The sequence below is a fragment of the Oncorhynchus nerka genome, linkage group LG5, assembly GCF_034236695.1.
Source record: "Oncorhynchus nerka isolate Pitt River linkage group LG5, Oner_Uvic_2.0, whole genome shotgun sequence".
Lineage (NCBI taxonomy): Eukaryota > Metazoa > Chordata > Actinopteri > Salmoniformes > Salmonidae > Oncorhynchus > Oncorhynchus nerka.
Window position 1 is genome coordinate 286,452 of NC_088400.1, and position 20,878 is coordinate 307,329.

The window sequence follows — 20,878 nt, forward strand, 5'->3', positions numbered from 1 at the left end:
CTGGATACCAACATTATAAACTGGTTAGCAACATTATTAGAACAGTAAACAAGTCATTATAGTATATACTAGTTAGCAACATTATAAACTGTGTTACCAACATTATAAACTGGTTTCCAACATTATAAACTGGTTTCCAACATTATTAGAACAGTAAACAAGTCATTATAGTATAAACTGGTTAGCAACATTATTAGAACAGTAAACAAGTCATTATATTATAAACTGGTTACCAACATTATAAACTGGTTTCCAACATTATTAGAACAGTACACAAGTCATTCTATTATAAACTGGTTACCAACATTATAAACTGGTTTCCAACATTATTCGAACAGTAAACAAGTCATTCTATTATAAACTGGTTACCAACATTATAAACTGGTTACCAACATTATAAACTGGTTAACAATATTATAAACTGGTTACCAACATTATAAACGTGTTACCAACATTATAAACTGGTTACCAACATTATAAACTGGTTACCAACATTATTAACTGGTTACCAACATTATAAACTGGTTACCAACATTATAAACTGGTTACCAACATTATTAGAACAGTAAACAAGTCATTATATTATAAACTGGTTACCAACATTATAAACTGGATACCAACATTATTAACTGGTTACCAACATTATAAACTGGTTACCAACATTATAAACTGGTTACCAACATTATTAGAACAGTAAACAAGTCATTATATTATACACTGGTTTCCAACATTATAAACTGGTTACCAACATTATTAGAACAGTAAACAAGTCATTATATTATAAACTGGTTAGCAACATTATTAGAACAGTAAACAAGTCATTATATTATAAACTGGTTACCAACATTATAAACTGGTTTCCAACATTATAAACTGGTTACCAACATTATTAGAACAGTAAACAAGTCATTATATTATAAACTGGTTACCAACATTATTAGAACAGTAAACAAGTCATTATATTATAAACTGGTTACCAACATTATAAACTGGTTTCCAACATTATTAGAACAGTACACAAGTCATTCTATTATAAACTGGTTACCAACATTATAAACTAAACATTATTAGAACAGTAAACAAGTCATTATATTATAAACTGGTTACCAACATTATAAACTGGTTCCCAACATTATTAGAACAGTAAACAAGTCATTATATTATAAACTGGTTACCAACATTATAAACTGGTTTCCAACATTATTAGATCAGTAAACAAGTAATTCTATTATAAACTGGTTACCAACATTATTCGAACAGTAAACAAGTAATTCTATTATAAACTGGTTCCCAACATTATTAGAACAGTAAACAATTCATTATATTATAAACTGGTTACCAACATTATAAACTGGTTACCAACATTATAAACTGGTTACCAACATTATAAACTGGATACCAACATTATTAACTGGTTACCAACATTATAATATTGTTACCAACATTATAAACTGGTTACCAACATTATAAACTGGTTACCAACATTATAAACTGGTTACCAACATTATCAGAACAGTAAACAAGTCATTATATTATAAACTGGTTACCAACATTATAAACTGGTTACCAACATTATAAACAGTACCAACATTATAAACTGGTTACCAACATTATAAACTGGTTACCAACATTATAAAATGGTTACCAACATTATAAACTGGTTAAACATTATTAGAACAGTAAACAAGTCATTATATTATATACTGGTTACCAACATTATAAACTGGTTTCCAACATTATTAGAACAAAACAAGTCATATATTATAAACTGGTTACCAACATTATAAACTGGTTTCCAACATTATTAGAACAGTACACAAGTCATTCTATTATAAACTGGTTACCAACATTATAAACTGGTTACCAACATTATTAGAACAGTAAACAAGTCATTATATTATAAACTGGTTACCAACATTATAAACTGGTTACCAACATTATAAACTGGTTTCCAACATTATAAACTGGTTACCAACATTATAAACTGTTACCAACATTATAAACTGGTTTCCAACATTATTAGATCAGTAAACAAGTCATTCTATTATAAACTGGTTACCAACATTATTCAACAGTAAACAAGTCATTATATTATAAACTGGTTACCAACATTATAAACTGGTTACCAACATTATAAACTGGATACCAACATTATTAACTGGTTACCAACATTATTAGAACAGTAAACAAGTCATTATATTATAACTGGTTACCAACATTATAAACTGGTTTCCAACATTATTAGAACAGGAAACAAGTCATTATATTATAAACTGGTTAGCAACATTATCAGAACAGTAAACAAGTCATTATATTATATACTGGTTACCAACATTATAAACTGGTTTCCAACATTATTAGAACAGTAAACAAGTCATTATATTATAAACTGGTTACCAACATTATAAACTGGTTTCCAACATTATTAGAACAGGAAACAAGTCATTATATTATAAACTGGTTACCAACATTATAAACTGGTATCCAACATTATTAGAACAGTAAACAAGTAATTCTATTATAAACTGGTTACCAACATTATAAACTGGTTTCCAACATTATTAGAACAGTAAACAAGTCATTATATTATAAACTGGTTACCAACATTATTCGAACAGTAAACAAGTAATTCATTATTATAACATTATAAACTGGTTACCAACATTATAAACTGGTTTCCAACATTATAAACTGGTTACCAACATTATTAGAACAGTAAACAAGTCATTATATTATAAACTGGTTACCAACATTATTAGAACAGTAAACAAGTCATTATATTATAAACTGGTTACCAACATTATAAACTGGTTTCCAACATTATTAGAACAGTACACAAGTCATTCTATTATAAACTGGTTACCAACATTATAAACTGGTTACCAACATTATTAGAACAGTAAACAAGTCATTATATTATAAACTGGTTACCAACATTATAAACTGGTTCCCAACATTATTAGAACAGTAAACAAGTCATTATATTATAAACTGGTTACCAACATTATAAACTGGTTACCAACATTATTCAAACAGTAAACAAGTCATTATATTATAAACTGGTTACCAACATTATTAGAACAGTAAACGAGTCATTATATTATATACTGGTTACCAACATTATTAGAACAGTAAACAAGTCATTATATTATATACTGGTTACCAACATTATAAACTGGTTACCAACATTATAAACTGGTTACCAACATTATTAGAACAGTAAACAAGTCATTATATTATAAACTGGTTACCAACATTATAAACTGGTTTCCAACATTATTAGAACAGTACACAAGTCATTATATTATAAACTGGTTACCAACATTATTAGAACAGTAAACAAGTCATTATATTATAAACTGGTTACCAACATTATAAACTGGTTTCCAACATTATTAGAACAGTAAACAAGTCATTATATTATAAACTGGTTACCAACATTATAAACTGGTTACCAACATTATAAACTGGATACCAACATTATATACTGGTTACCAACATTATTAGAACAGTAAACAAGTCATTATATTATAAACTGGTTACCAACATTATAAACTGGTTTCCAACATTATTAGAACAGTACACAAGTCATTATATTATAAACTGGTTACCAACATTATTAGAACAGTAAACAAGTCATTATATTATAAACTGGTTACCAACATTATAAACTGGTTTCCAACATTATTAGAACAGTAAACAAGTCATTATATTATAAACTGGTTACCAACATTATAAACTGGTTTCCAACATTATTAGAACAGTACACAAGTCATTATATTATAAACTGGTTACCAACATTATAAACTGGTTACCAACATTATTAGAACAGTAAACAAGTCATTATATTATAAACTGGTTACCAACATTATAAACTGGTTTCCAACATTATTAGAACAGTAAACAAGTCATTATATTATAAACTGGTTACCAACATTATTAACTGGTTAACAACATTATTAGAACAGTAAACAAGTAATTCTATTATAAACTGGTTACCAACATTATAAACTGGTTACCAACATTATTCGAACAGTAAACAAGTCATTCTATTATAAACTGGTTACCAACATTATAAACTGGTTACCAACATTATAAACTGGTTACCAACATTATAAACGTGTTACCAACATTATAAACGTGTTACCAACATTATAAACTGGTTAACAATATTATAAACTGGTTACCAACATTATAAACTGGTTTCCAACATTATAAACTGGTTAACAATATTATAAACTGGTTACCAACATTATAAACTGGTTATCAACATTATCAGAACAGTAAACAGGTCATTATATTATAAACTGGTTACCAACATTATAAACTGGTTTCCAACATTATAAACTGGTTACCAACATTATCAGAACAGTAAACAAGTCATTACATTATAAACTGGTTTCCAACATTATTAGAACAGTAAACAAGTAATTCTATTATAAACTGGTTACCAACATTATAAACTGGTTACCAACATTATTCGAACAGTAAACAAGTCATTCTATTATAAACTGGTTACCAACATTATAAACTGGTTACCAACATTATAAACTGGTTACCACCATTATAAACTGGTTAACAATATTATAAACTGGTTACCAACATTATAAACGTGTTACCAACATTATAAACTGGTTACCAACATTATAAACTGGTTACCACCATTATAAACTGGTTAACAATATTATAAACTGGTTACCAACATTATAAACGTGTTACCAACATTATAAACTGGTTTCAACATTATTAGAACAGTAAACAAGTCATTATATTATAAACTGGTTACCAACATTATAAACTGGTTTCCAACATTATAAACTGGTTACCAACATTATAAACTGGTTACCAACATTATTAGAACAGTAAACAAGTCATTATATTATAAAATTGTTACCAACATTATAAACTGGTTTCAACATTATTAGAACAGTAAACAAGTCATTATATTATAAAATTGTTACCAACATTATAAACTGGTTACCAACATTATCAGAACAGTAAACAAGTCATTATATTATAAACTGGTTACCAACATTATAAACTGGTTTCCAACATTATAAACTGGTTACCAACATTATAAACTGGTTACCAACATTATAAACTGGTTACCAACATTATTAACTGGTTACCAACATTATAAACTGGTTACCAACATTATAAACTGGTTACCAACATTATAAACTGGTTACCAACATTATCAGAACAGTAAACAAGTCATTATATTATAAACTGGTTAGCAACATTATAAACTGGTTTCCAACATTATTAGAACAGTACACAAGTCATTCTATTATAAACTGGTTACCAACATTATAAACTGGTTTCCAACATTATTCGAACAGTAAACAAGTCATTCTATTATAAACTGGTTACCAACATTATAAACTGGTTACCAACATTATAAACTGGTTACCAACATTATAAACTGGTTAACAATATTATAAACTGGTTACCAACATTATAAACGTGTTACCAACATTATAAACTGGTTACCAACATTATAAACTGGTTTCCAACATTATTAGAACAGTAAACAAGTAATTATATTATAAACTGGTTAGCAACATTATTAGAACAGTAAACAAGTCATTATATTATAAACTGGTTACCAACATTATAAACTGGTTTCCAACATTATTAGAACAGTACACAAGTCATTCTATTATAAACTGGTTACCAACATTATAAACTGGTTTCCAACATTATTCGAACAGTAAACAAGTCATTCTATTATAAACTGGTTACCAACATTATAAACTGGTTACCAACATTATAAACTGGTTACCAACATTATAAACTGGTTACCAACATTATCAGAACAGTAAACAAGTCATTATATTATAAACTGGTTACCAACATTATAAACTGGTTACCAACATTATAAACTGGTTACCAACATTATAAACTGGTTACCAACATTATTAGAACAGTAAACAATTCATTATATTATAAACTGGTTACCAACATTATAAACTGGTTTCCAACATTATTAGAACAGTACACAAGTCATTATATTATAAACTGGTTACCAACATTATAAACTGGTTTCCAACATTATTAGAACAGTTAACAAGTCATTCTATTATAAACTGGTTACCAACATTATAAACTGGTTACCAACATTATAAACTGGTTACCAACATTATAAACGTGTTACCAACATTATAAACTGGTTACCAACATTATAAACTGGTTATCAACATTATCAGAACAGTAAACAAGTCATTATATTATAAACTGGTTACCAACATTATAAACTGGTTACCAACATTATTAGAACAGTAAACAAGTCATTATATTATAAACTGGTTACCAACATTATAAACTGGTTACCAACATTATTACAACAGTAAACAAGTCATTATATTATAAACTGGTTACCAACATTATAAACTGGTTTCCAACATTATAAACTGGTTTCCAACATTATTAGAACAGTAAACAAGTCATTATAGTATAAACTGGTTACCAACATTATAAACTGGTTTCCAACATTATTAGAACAGTACACAAGTCATTATATTATAAACTGGATACCAACATTATAAACTGGTTAGCAACATTATTAGAACAGTAAACAAGTCATTATAGTATATACTAGTTAGCAACATTATAAACTGGTTACCAACATTATAAACTGGTTTCCAACATTATAAACTGGTTTCCAACATTATTAGAACAGTAAACAAGTCATTATAGTATAAACTGGTTAGCAACATTATTAGAACAGTAAACAAGTCATTATATTATATACTGGTTACCAACATTATAAACTGGTTTCCAACATTATTAGAACAGTACACAAGTCATTCTATTATAAACTGGTTACCAACATTATAAACTGGTTTCCAACATTATTCGAACAGTAAACAAGTCATTCTATTATAAACTGGTTACCAACATTATAAACTGGTTACCAACATTATAAACTGGTTAACAATATTATAAACTGGTTACCAACATTATAAACGTGTTACCAACATTATAAACTGGTTACCAACATTATAAACTGGTTACCAACATTATTAACTGGTTACCAACATTATAAACTGGTTACCAACATTATAAACTGGTTACCAACATTATTAGAACAGTAAACAAGTCATTATATTATAAACTGGTTACCAACATTATAAACTGGATACCAACATTATTAACTGGTTACCAACATTATAAACTGGTTACCAACATTATAAACTGGTTACCAACATTATTAGAACAGTAAACAAGTCATTATATTATACACTGGTTTCCAACATTATAAACTGGTTACCAACATTATTAGAACAGTAAACAAGTCATTATATTATAAACTGGTTAGCAACATTATTAGAACAGTAAACAAGTCATTATATTATAAACTGGTTACCAACATTATAAACTGGTTTCCAACATTATAAACTGGTTACCAACATTATTAGAACAGTAAACAAGTCATTATATTATAAACTGGTTACCAACATTATTAGAACAGTAAACAAGTCATTATATTATAAACTGGTTACCAACATTATAAACTGGTTTCCAACATTATTAGAACAGTACACAAGTCATTCTATTATAAACTGGTTACCAACATTATAAACTGGTTACCAACATTATTAGAACAGTAAACAAGTCATTATATTATAAACTGGTTACCAACATTATAAACTGGTTCCCAACATTATTAGAACAGTAAACAAGTCATTATATTATAAACTGGTTACCAACATTATAAACTGGTTTCCAACATTATTAGATCAGTAAACAAGTAATTCTATTATAAACTGGTTACCAACATTATTCGAACAGTAAACAAGTAATTCTATTATAAACTGGTTCCCAACATTATTAGAACAGTAAACAATTCATTATATTATAAACTGGTTACCAACATTATAAACTGGTTACCAACATTATAAACTGGTTACCAACATTATAAACTGGATACCAACATTATTAACTGGTTACCAACATTATAATATTGTTACCAACATTATAAACTGGTTACCAACATTATAAACTGGTTACCAACATTATAAACTGGTTACCAACATTATCAGAACAGTAAACAAGTCATTATATTATAAACTGGTTACCAACATTATAAACTGGTTACCAACATTATAAACTGGTTACCAACATTATAAACTGGTTACCAACATTATAAACTGGTTACCAATAAACATTATAAAAATTGTTACCAACATTATAAACTGGTTAGCAACATTATTAGAACAGTAAACAAGTCATTATATTATATACTGGTTACCAACATTATAAACTGGTTTCCAACATTATTAGAACAGTAAACAAGTCATAATATTATAAACTGGTTACCAACATTATAAACTGGTTTCCAACATTATTAGAACAGTACACAAGTCATTCTATTATAAACTGGTTACCAACATTATAAACTGGTTACCAACATTATTAGAACAGTAAACAAGTCATTATATTATAAACTGGTTACCAACATTATAAACTGGTTACCAACATTATAAACTGGTTTCCAACATTATAAACTGGTTACCAACATTACAAACTGTTACCAACATTATAAACTGGTTTCCAACATTATTAGATCAGTAAACAAGTAATTCTATTATAAACTGGTTACCAACATTATTCGAACAGTAAACAAGTCATTATATTATAAACTGGTTAGCAACATTATAAACTGGTTACCAACATTATAAACTGGATACCAACATTATTAACTGGTTACCAACATTATTAGAACAGTAAACAAGTCATTATATTATATACTGGTTACCAACATTATAAACTGGTTTCCAACATTATTAGAACAGGAAACAAGTCATTATATTATAAACTGGTTAGCAACATTATCAGAACAGTAAACAAGTCATTATATTATATACTGGTTACCAACATTATAAACTGGTTTCCAACATTATTAGAACAGTAAACAAGTCATTATATTATAAACTGGTTACCAACATTATAAACTGGTTTCCAACATTATTAGAACAGGAAACAAGTCATTATATTATAAACTGGTTACCAACATTATAAACTGGTATCCAACATTATTAGAACAGTAAACAAGTAATTCTATTATAAACTGGTTACCAACATTATAAACTGGTTTCCAACATTATTAGAACAGTAAACAAGTCATTATATTATAAACTGGTTACCAACATTATTCGAACAGTAAACAAGTAATTCTATTATAAACTGGTTACCAACATTATAAACTGGTTACCAACATTATAAACTGGTTACCAACATTATAAACTGGTTACCAACATTATAAACTGGTTACCAACATTATAAACTGGTTACCAACATTATCAGAACAGTAAACAAGTCATTATAAACTGGTTAGCAACATTATAAACTGGTTTCCAACATTATTAGAACAGTAAACAAGTCATTATATTATATACTGGTTACCAACATTATAAACTGGTTTCCAACATTATTAGAACAGTAAACAAGTCATTATATTATAAACTGGTTACCAACATTATAAACTGGTTTCCAACATTATTAGAACAGTACACAAGTCATTATATTATAAACTGGTTACCAACATTATAAACTGGTTCCCAACATTATTAGAACAGTAAACAAGTCATTATATTATAAACTGGTTACCAACATTATAAACTGGTTTCCAACATTATTAGAACAGTAAACAAGTCATTCTATTATAAACTGGTTACCAACATTATTCGAACAGTAAACAAGTCATTCTATTATAAACTGGTTACCAACATTATAAACTGGTTACCAACATTATAAACTGGTTACCAACATTATAAACTGGTTAACAATATTATAAACTGGTTACCAACATTATAAACGTGTTACCAACATTACAAACTGGTTACCAACATTATAAACTGGTTACCAACATTATAAACTGGTTAACAATATTATAAACTGGTTACCAACATTATAAACGTGTTACCAACATTATAAACTGGTTACCAACATTATAAACTGGTTTCCAACATTATAAACTGGTTACCAACATTATCAGAACAGTAAACAAGTCATTATATTATAAACTGGTTAGCAACATTATAAACTGGTTTCCAACATTATAAACTGGTTTCCAACATTATTAGAACAGTAAACAAGTCATTATATTATATACTGGTTACCAACATTATAAACTGGTTTCCAACATTATTAGAACAGTAAACAAGTCATTATATTATAAACTGGTTACCAACATTATAAACTGTTTTCCAACATTATTAGAACAGTAAACAAGTCATTATATTATAAACTGGTTACCAACATTATTAACTGGTTACCAACATTATAAACTGGTTACCAACATTATAAACTGGTTACCAACATTATAAACTGGTTACCAACATTATTAACTGGTTACCAACATTATAAACTTGTTACCAACATTATAAACTGGTTACCAACATTATTAACTGGTTACCAACATTATTAGAACAGTAAACAAGTCATTATATTATAAACTGGTTACCAACATTATATACTGGTTTCCAACATTATAAACTGGTTACCAACATTATCAGCACAGTAAACAGGTCATTATATTATATACTGGTTACCAACATTATAAACTGGTTTCCAATATTATTAGAACAGTAAACAAGTCATTATATTATAAACTGGTTACCAATATTATAAACTGGATACCAACATGATTAACTGGTTACCAACATTATAAACTGGTTACCAACATTATTAACTGGTTACCAACATTATATACTGGATACCAACAGTATTAACTGGTTACCAGCATTATAAACTGGTTACCAACATTATAAACTGGTTACCAACATTATAAACTGGTTACCAACATTATAAACTGGTTTCCAACATTATAAACTGGTTACCAACATTATAAACGTGTTACCAACATTATAAACTGGTTTCCAACATTATAAACTGGTTACCAACATTATAAACTGGTTAGCAACATTATAAACTGGTTTCCAACATTATAAACTGGTTTCCAACATTATTAGAACAGTAAACAAGTCATTATATTATATACTGGTTACCAACATTATAAACTGGTTTCCAACATTATTAGAACAGTAAACAAGTCATTATATTATAAACTGGTTACCAACATTATAAACTGTTTTCCAACATTATTAGAACAGTAAACAAGTCATTATATTATAAACTGGTTACCAACATTATAAACTGGTTACCAACATTATAAACTGGTTACCAACATTATAAACTGGTTACCAACATTATAAACTGGTTACCAACATTATAAACTGGTTACCAACATTATAAACTTGTTACCAACATTATAAACTGGTTACCAACATTATAAACTGGTTACCAACATTATAAACAGTAAACAAGTCATTATATTATAAACTGGTTACCAACATTATAAACTGGTTTCCAACATTATAAACTGGTTACCAACATTATCAGCACAGTAAACAGGTCATTATATTATATACTGGTTACCAACATTATAAACTGGTTTCCAATATTATTAGAACAGTAAACAAGTCATTATATTATAAACTGGTTACCAACATTATAAACTGGTTACCAACATTATAAACTGGTTACCAACATTATAAACTGGTTACCAACATTATTAACTGGTTACCAACATTATATACTGGATACCAACAGTATTAACTGGTTACCAGCATTATAAACTGGTTACCAACATTATAAACTGGTTACCAACATTATAAACTGGTTACCAACATTATAAACTGGTTTCCAACATTATAAACTGGTTACCAACATTATAAACGTGTTACCAACATTATAAACTGGTTTCCAACATTATAAACTGGTTACCAACATTATAAACTGGTTACCAACATTATAAACTGGTTTCCAACATTATAAACTGGTTTCCAACATTATAAACTGGTTACCAACATTATAAACTGGTTTCCAACATTATAAACTGGTTACCAACATTATAAACTGGTTACCAACATTATCAGAACAGTAAACAAGTCATTATATTATAAACTGGTTACCAACATTATAAACTGGTTTCCAACATTATTAGAACCGTAAACAAGTCATTATATTATAAACTGGTTACCAACATTATAAACTGGTTACCAACATTATAAACTGGTTATCAACATTATAAACTGGTTACCAACATTATAAACTGGTTAACAATATTATAAACTGGTTACCAACATTATAAACTGGTTACCAACATTATAAACTGGTTATCAACATTATAAACTGGTTACCAACATTATAAACTGGTTATCAACATTATAAACTGGTTACCAACATTATAAACTGGTTACCAACATTATAAACTGGTTAACAATATTATAAACTGGTTACCAACATTATAAACTGGTTACCAACATTATAAACTGGTTAACAATATTATAAACTGGTTACCAACATTATAAACGTGTTACCAACATTATAAACTGGTTACCAACATTATAAACTGGTTACCAACATTATAAACTGGTTTCAAGTCATTATATTATAAACTGGTTACCAACATTATAAACTGGTTACCAACATTATAAACTGGTTACCAACATTATAAACTGGTTACCAACATTATAAACTGGTTACCAACATTATAAACTGGTTACCAACATTATTAGAACAGTAAACAAGTCATTATATTATAAACCAACATTATAAACTGGTTACCAACATTATAAACCAACATTATAAACTGGTTTCAACATTATAAACTGGTTACCAACATTATAAACTGGTTACCAACATTATCAGAACAGTAAACAAGTCATTATATTATAAACTGGTTACCAACATTATAAACTGGTTTCCAACATTATTAGAACAGTAAACAAGTCATTATATTATAAACTGGTTACCAACATTATAAACTGGTTTCCAACATTATAAACTGGTTAACAATATTATAAACTGGTTACCAACATTATAAACTGGTTACCAACATTATAAACTGGTTATCAACATTATAAACTGGTTACCAACATTATAAACTGGTTATCAACATTATAAACTGGTTACCAACATTATAAACTGGTTACCAACATTATAAACTGGTTACCAACATTATAAACTGGTTACCAACATTATAAACTGGTTACCAACATTATAAACTGGTTACCAACATTATCAGAACAGTAAACAAGTCATTATATTATAAACTGGTTACCAACATTATAAACTGGTTTCCAACATTATAAACTGGTTAGCAACATTATAAACTGGTTACCAACATTATTAGAACAGTAAACAAGTCATTATATTATATACTGGTTACCAACATTATAAACTGGTTTCCAACATTATTAGAACAGTAAACAAGTCATTATATTATAAACTGGTTACCAACATTATAAACTGGTTTCCAACATTATTAGAACAGTAAACAAGTCATTATATTATAAACTGGTTACCAACATTATAAACTGGTTACCAACATTATAAACTGGTTATCAACATTATAAACTGGTTACCAACATTATAAACTGGTTAACAATATTATAAACTGGTTACCAACATTATAAACTGGTTACCAACATTATAAACTGGTTATCAACATTATAAACTGGTTACCAACATTATAAACTGGTTATCAACATTATAAACTGGTTACCAACATTATAAACTGGTTAACAATAAACTGGTTATAATAAACTGGTTACCAACATTATAAACTGGTTACCAACATTATAAACTGGTTAACAATATTATAAACTGGTTACCAACATTATAAACGTGTTACCAACATTATAAACTGGTTACCAACATTATAAACTGGTTACCAACATTATTAACTGGTTACCAACATTATAAACTGGTTACCAACATTATTAACTGGTTACCAACATTACCAGAACAGTAAACAAGTCATTATATTATAAACTGGTTACCAACATTATAAACTGGTTACCAACATTATAAACTGGTTACCAACATTATAAACTGGTTACCAACATTATAAACTGGTTACCAACATTATAAAATTGTTACCAACATTATAAACGTGATACCAACATTATTAGAACAGTAAACAAGTCATTATATTATATACTGGTTACCAACATTATTAACTGGTTACCAACATTATAAACTGGTTTCCAACATTATAAACTGGTTACCAACATTATAAACTGGTTACCAACATTATCAGAACAGTAAACAAGTCATTATATTATAAACTGGTTACCAACATTATAAACTGGTTTCCAACATTATTAGAACAGTAAACAAGTCATTATATTATAAACTGGTTACCAACATTATAAACTGGTTTCCAACATTATAAACTGGTTAGCAACATTATAAACTGGTTACCAACATTATTAGAACAGTAAACAAGTCATTATATTATATACTGGTTACCAACATTATAAACTGGTTTCCAACATTATTAGAACAGTAAACAAGTCATTATATTATAAACTGGTTACCAACATTATAAACTGGTTTCCAACATTATTAGAACAGTAAACAAGTCATTATATTATAAACTGGTTACCAACATTATAAACTGGTTACCAACATTATAAACTGGTTATCAACATTATAAACTGGTTACCAACATTATAAACTGGTTAACAATATTATAAACTGGTTACCAACATTATAAACTGTTTACCAACATTATAAACTGGTTATCAACATTATAAACTGGTTACCAACATTATAAACTGGTTATCAACATTATAAACTGGTTACCAACATTATAAACTGGTTACCAACATTATAAACTGGTTACCAACATTATAAACTGGTTACCAACATTATAAACTGGTTACCAACATTATAAACTGGATACCAACATTATTAACTGGTTACCAACATTATAAACTGGTTACCAACATTATTAGAACAGGAAACAAGTCATTATATTATAAACTGGTTAGCAACATTATAAACTGGTTACCAGCATTATAAACTGGTTTCCAACATTATTAGAACAGGAAACAAGTCATTATATTATAAACTGGTTAGCAACATTATCAGAACAGTAAACAAGTCATTATATTATATACTGGTTACCAACATTATAAACTGGTTTCCAACATTATTAGAACAGTAAACAAGTCATTATATTATAAACTGGTTACCAACATTATAAACTGGTTTCCAACATTATTAGAACAGGAAACAAGTCATTATATTATAAACTGGTTACCAACATTATAAACTGGTATCCAACATTATTAGAACAGTAAACAAGTAATTCTATTATAAACTGGTTACCAACATTATAAACTGGTTTCCAACATTATTAGAACAGTAAACAAGTCATTATATTATAAACTGGTTACCAACATTATTCGAACAGTAAACAAGTAATTCTATTATAAACTGGTTACCAACATTATAAACTGGTTACCAACATTATAAACTGGTTACCAACATTATAAACTGGTTACCAACATTATAAACTGGTTACCAACATTATCAGAACAGTAAACAAGTCATTATAAACTGGTTAGCAACATTATAAACTGGTTTCCAACATTATTAGAACAGTAAACAAGTCATTATATTATATACTGGTTACCAACATTATAAACTGGTTTCCAACATTATTAGAACAGTAAACAAGTCATTATATTATAAACTGGTTACCAACATTATAAACTGGTTTCCAACATTATTAGAACAGTACACAAGTCATTATATTATAAACTGGTTACCAACATTATAAACTGGTTCCCAACATTATTAGAACAGTAAACAAGTCATTATATTATAAACTGGTTACCAACATTATAAACTGGTTTCCAACATTATTAGAACAGTAAACAAGTCATTCTATTATAAACTGGTTACCAACATTATTCGAACAGTAAACAAGTCATTCTATTATAAACTGGTTACCAACATTATAAACTGGTTACCAACATTATAAACTGGTTACCAACATTATAAACTGGTTAACAATATTATAAACTGGTTACCAACATTATAAACGTGTTACCAACATTATAAACTGGTTACCAACATTATAAACTGGTTACCAACATTATAAACTGGTTAACAATATTATAAACTGGTTACCAACATTATAAACGTGTTACCAACATTATAAACTGGTTACCAACATTATAAACTGGTTTCCAACATTATAAACTGGTTACCAACATTATCAGAACAGTAAACAAGTCATTATATTATAAACTGGTTAGCAACATTATAAACTGGTTTCCAACATTATAAACTGGTTTCCAACATTATTAGAACAGTAAACAAGTCATTATATTATATACTGGTTACCAACATTATAAACTGGTTTCCAACATTATTAGAACAGTAAACAAGTCATTATATTATAAACTGGTTACCAACATTATAAACTGTTTTCCAACATTATTAGAACAGTAAACAAGTCATTATATTATAAACTGGTTACCAACATTATTAACTGGTTACCAACATTATAAACTGGTTACCAACATTATTAACTGGTTACCAACATTATAAACTGGTTACCAACATTATAAACTGGTTACCAACATTATTAACTGGTTACCAACATTATTAGAACAGTAAACAAGTCATTATATTATAAACTGGTTACCAACATTATAAACTTGTTACCAACATTATAAACTGGTTACCAACATTATTAACTGGTTACCAACATTATTAGAACAGTAAACAAGTCATTATATTATAAACTGGTTACCAACATTATAAACTGGTTACCAACATTATCAGCACAGTAAACAAGTCATTATATTATATACTGGTTACCAACATTATAAACTGGTTTCCAATATTATTAGAACAGTAAACAAGTCATTATATTATAAACTGGTTACCAACATTATAAACTGGTTACCAACATTATTCGAACAGTACACAAGTCATTCTATTATAAACTGGTTACCAACATTATAAACTGGTTACCAACATTATAAACTGGTTACCAACATTATAAACTGGTTTCCAACATTATCAGAACAGTAAACAAGTCATTATATTATAAACTGGTTACCAACATTATAAACTGGTTACCAACATTATAAACTGGTTACCAACATTATAAACTGGTTAACAACATTATAAACTGGTTTCCAACATTATCAGAACAGTAAACAAGTCATTATATTATAAACTGGTTATCAACATTATAAACTGGTTACCAACATTATAAACTGGTTTCCAACATTATCAGAACAGTAAACAAGTCATTATATTATAAACTGGTTACCAACATTATTAGAACAGTAAACAAGTCATTATATTATATACTGGTTACCAACATTATAAACTGGTTTCCAATATTATTAGAACAGTAAACAAGTCATTATATTATAAACTGGTTACCAACATTATAAACTGGTTACCAACATTATTCGAACAGTACACAAGTCATTCTATTATAAACTGGTTACCAACATTATAAACTGGTTACCAACATTATAAACTGGTTACCAACATTATAAACTGGTTTCCAACATTATAAACTGGTTACCAACATTATAAACTGGTTACCAACATTATAAACTGGTTACCAACATTATAAACTGGTTACCAACATTATAAACTGGTTACCAACATTATAAACTGGTTACCAACATTATAAACTGGTTACCAACATTATAAACTGGTTTCCAACATTATAAACTGGTTACCAACATTATAAACTGGTTACCAACATTATAAACTGGTTACCAACATTATAAACTGGTTACCAACATTATAAACTGGTTACCAACATTATAAACTGGTTACCAACATTATAAACTGGTTACCAGCATTATAAACTGGTTACCAACATTATAAACTGGTTACCAACATTATAAACTGGTTACCAACATTATAAACTGGTTTCCAACATTATAAACTGGTTACCAACATTATTAACTGGTTTCCAACATTATCAGAACAGTAAACAAGTCATTATATTATAAACTGGTTACCAACATTATAAACTGGATACCAACATTATAAACTGGTTACCAACATTATAAACTGGTTTCCAACATTATTAGAACAGTAAACAAGTCATTATATTATAAACTGGTTACCAACATTATAAACTGGTTTCCAACATTATCAGAACAGTAAACAAGTCATTATATTATAAACTGGTTACCAACATTATAAACTGGTTACCAACATTATTAGAACAGTAAACAAGTCATTATATTATAAACTGGTTACCAACATTATAAACTGGTTACCAACATTATCAGCACAGTAAACAAGTCATTGTATTATATACTGGTTACCAACATTATAAACTGGTTTCCAACATTATCAGAACAGTAAACAAGTCATTATATTATAAACTGGTTACCAACATTATAAACTGGTTACCAACATTATTAGAACAGTAAACAAGTCATTATATTATAAACTGGTTACCAACATTATAAACTGGTTACCAACATTATCAGCACAGTAAACAAGTCATTATATTATATACTGGTTACCAACATTATAAACTGGTTTCCAATATTATTAGAACAGTAAACAAGTCATTATATTATAAACTGGTTACCAACATTATAAACTGGTTACCAACATTATTCGAACAGTACACAAGTCATTCTATTATAAACTGGTTTCCAATATTATTAGAACAGTAAACAAGTCATTATATTATAAACTGGTTACCAACATTATAAACTGGATACCAACATTATTAACTGGTTACCAACATTATAAACTGGTTACCAACATTATAAACTGGTTACCAACATTATAAACTGGTTACCAACATTATAAACTGGATACCAACATTATTAACTGGTTACCAACATTATTAACTGGTTACCAACATTATAAACTGGTTACCAACATTATAAACTGGTTACCAACATTATAAACTGGTTTCCAACATTATTAACTGGTTACCAACATTATAAACTGGTTACCAACATTATAAACTGGTTACCAACATTATAAACTGGTTACCAACATTATAAACTGGTTACCAACATTATTAACTGGTTACCAACATTATAAACTGGTTACCAACATTATTAACTGGTTACCAACATTATAAACTGGTTACCAACATTATAAACTGGTTACCAACAATATAAACTGGTTACCAACATTATAAACTGGTTACCAACATTATTAACTGGTTACCAACAATATAAACTGGTTACCAACATTATAAACTGGTTACCAACATTATTAGAACAGTAAACATGTCTAATAATGACAGTAACCAATTTATAATTACAATAAAGCTCCTCTTGGGTTGGTGGTACATGGACAATATACCAGGGCTAAGGGCTGTGTGCAGGCTGTACTCCGCATTGCGTTGTACATAAGATCAGCCCTTAGCCGTGGTATATCGGCCATATACCACACCTCCTTATTGCTTAATTCTATTCCATCACTGTATTTTATGGTTCAAGAATAAACAGTTTACTGAAAGAGGCTTCAAACTATCTGAGATGAGAAATGTTTTGTTAGAAAAAAGGCTAGAGTCATGATGAAAGTTAAAATGGCTACTGCATGGTGATGGTGTCCGGTAAGTCACATCACCTAACCCTAACCTCCAAAACACAACATACATGTCCAAAATGCATGTCATATCTATGTTGTGCTGATGGACATCACATTGACCTCGTTCTCTAAATTACTCTCTTGGTTCAGATCATTCTACAGTCAATGCATAAGTACAAGCCTCGCGTCCATGTGATCCGCCACAACCCCCGGCTGGACCTATCAAAAATCCCCTCGCTGCCCACTGAGGGTATGGCCAGCTTCTCCTTCCCAGAGACAGAGTTCACCACCGTGACAGCCTATCAGAACCAACAGGTACTTTCTCTCAGCCAGTCAGAATCAATAGGTACTGCCTTACCAATCAGAACTAACAAGCACTTACTGCGTCAGCCAATCAGAACAGCGAATCAGAACAGTCTATCAGAACCAAAAGTTAGTTAACTCAGTTATTGACAATATGATTTTTGTATTAATGCTAACACAGTATAATGGAACAGGGACTGTGGCTTCACTGTGGTCTGAACTAGAAAATCAGTATAATGGATCAGGAGGACTGGCTTCACTGTGGTGTAAACTAGATACTCAGTAGAATTAATATGGAGGACTGGCTTCACTGTGGTCTAAACTAGATACTCAGTAGAATTAATATGGAGGACTGGCTTCACTGTGGTCTAAACTAGAAACTCAGTAGAATTATTAATGAGGATTGGCTTCACTGTGGTGTAAACTAGATACTCAGTAGAATTAATATGGAGGACTGGCTTCACTGTGGTGTAAACTAGATACTCAGTAGAATTATTAATGAGGATTAGCTTCAATGTGGTCTAAACTAGAAACTCAGTAGAATTAATATGGAGGACTGGCTTCAATGTGGTGTAAACTAGATACTCAGTAGAATTAATATGGAGGACTGGCTTCAATGTGGTCTAAACTAGATACTCAGTAGAATTAATATGGAGGACTGGCTTCAATGTGGTCTAAAGTAGATACTCAGTAGAATTAATATGGAGAACTGGCTGTGTGTGTGTGTGTGTGTGTGTGTGTGTGTGTGTGTGTGTGTGTGTGTGTGTGTGTGTGTGTGTGTGTGTGTGTGTGTGTGTGTGTGTGTGTGTGTGTGTGTGTGTGTGTGTGCATGTGACCGTGGTGTTGCCTGTGGTCCCTGCAGTAACAGAAGACTCTCGTGGCAGCAGCTCTCTTCATCAGGGTCCACTTCACTTCTGCTGGATGCATAATAATATATAAAGACACACACCATCTGTTCAGGACAGAAACACACACACCATCTGTTCAGGACAGAAACACACACACCATCTGTTCAGGACAGAAACACACGCACCATCTGTTCAGGACAGAAACACACACACCATCTGTTCAGGACAGGAACACACACACCATCTGTTCAGGACAGAAACACACACACCATCTGTTCAGGACAGAAACACACACACCATCTGTTCAGGACAGAAACACA

General features: G+C 29.1%; 1 protein-coding gene across 1 annotated transcript in view; it reads left to right on the top strand.

The window, feature by feature from the left end:
• Positions 1–20,878, top strand: part of tbx22 (T-box transcription factor 22) — a 59,347-nt gene that overhangs the window by 29,904 nt on the left and 8,565 nt on the right. The window contains exon 5 of the mRNA XM_065018250.1: positions 19,558–19,722. Within this exon, the coding sequence (XP_064874322.1) occupies positions 19,558–19,722 (165 nt within the window). The remainder of the gene's footprint in view (positions 1–19,557; positions 19,723–20,878) is intronic.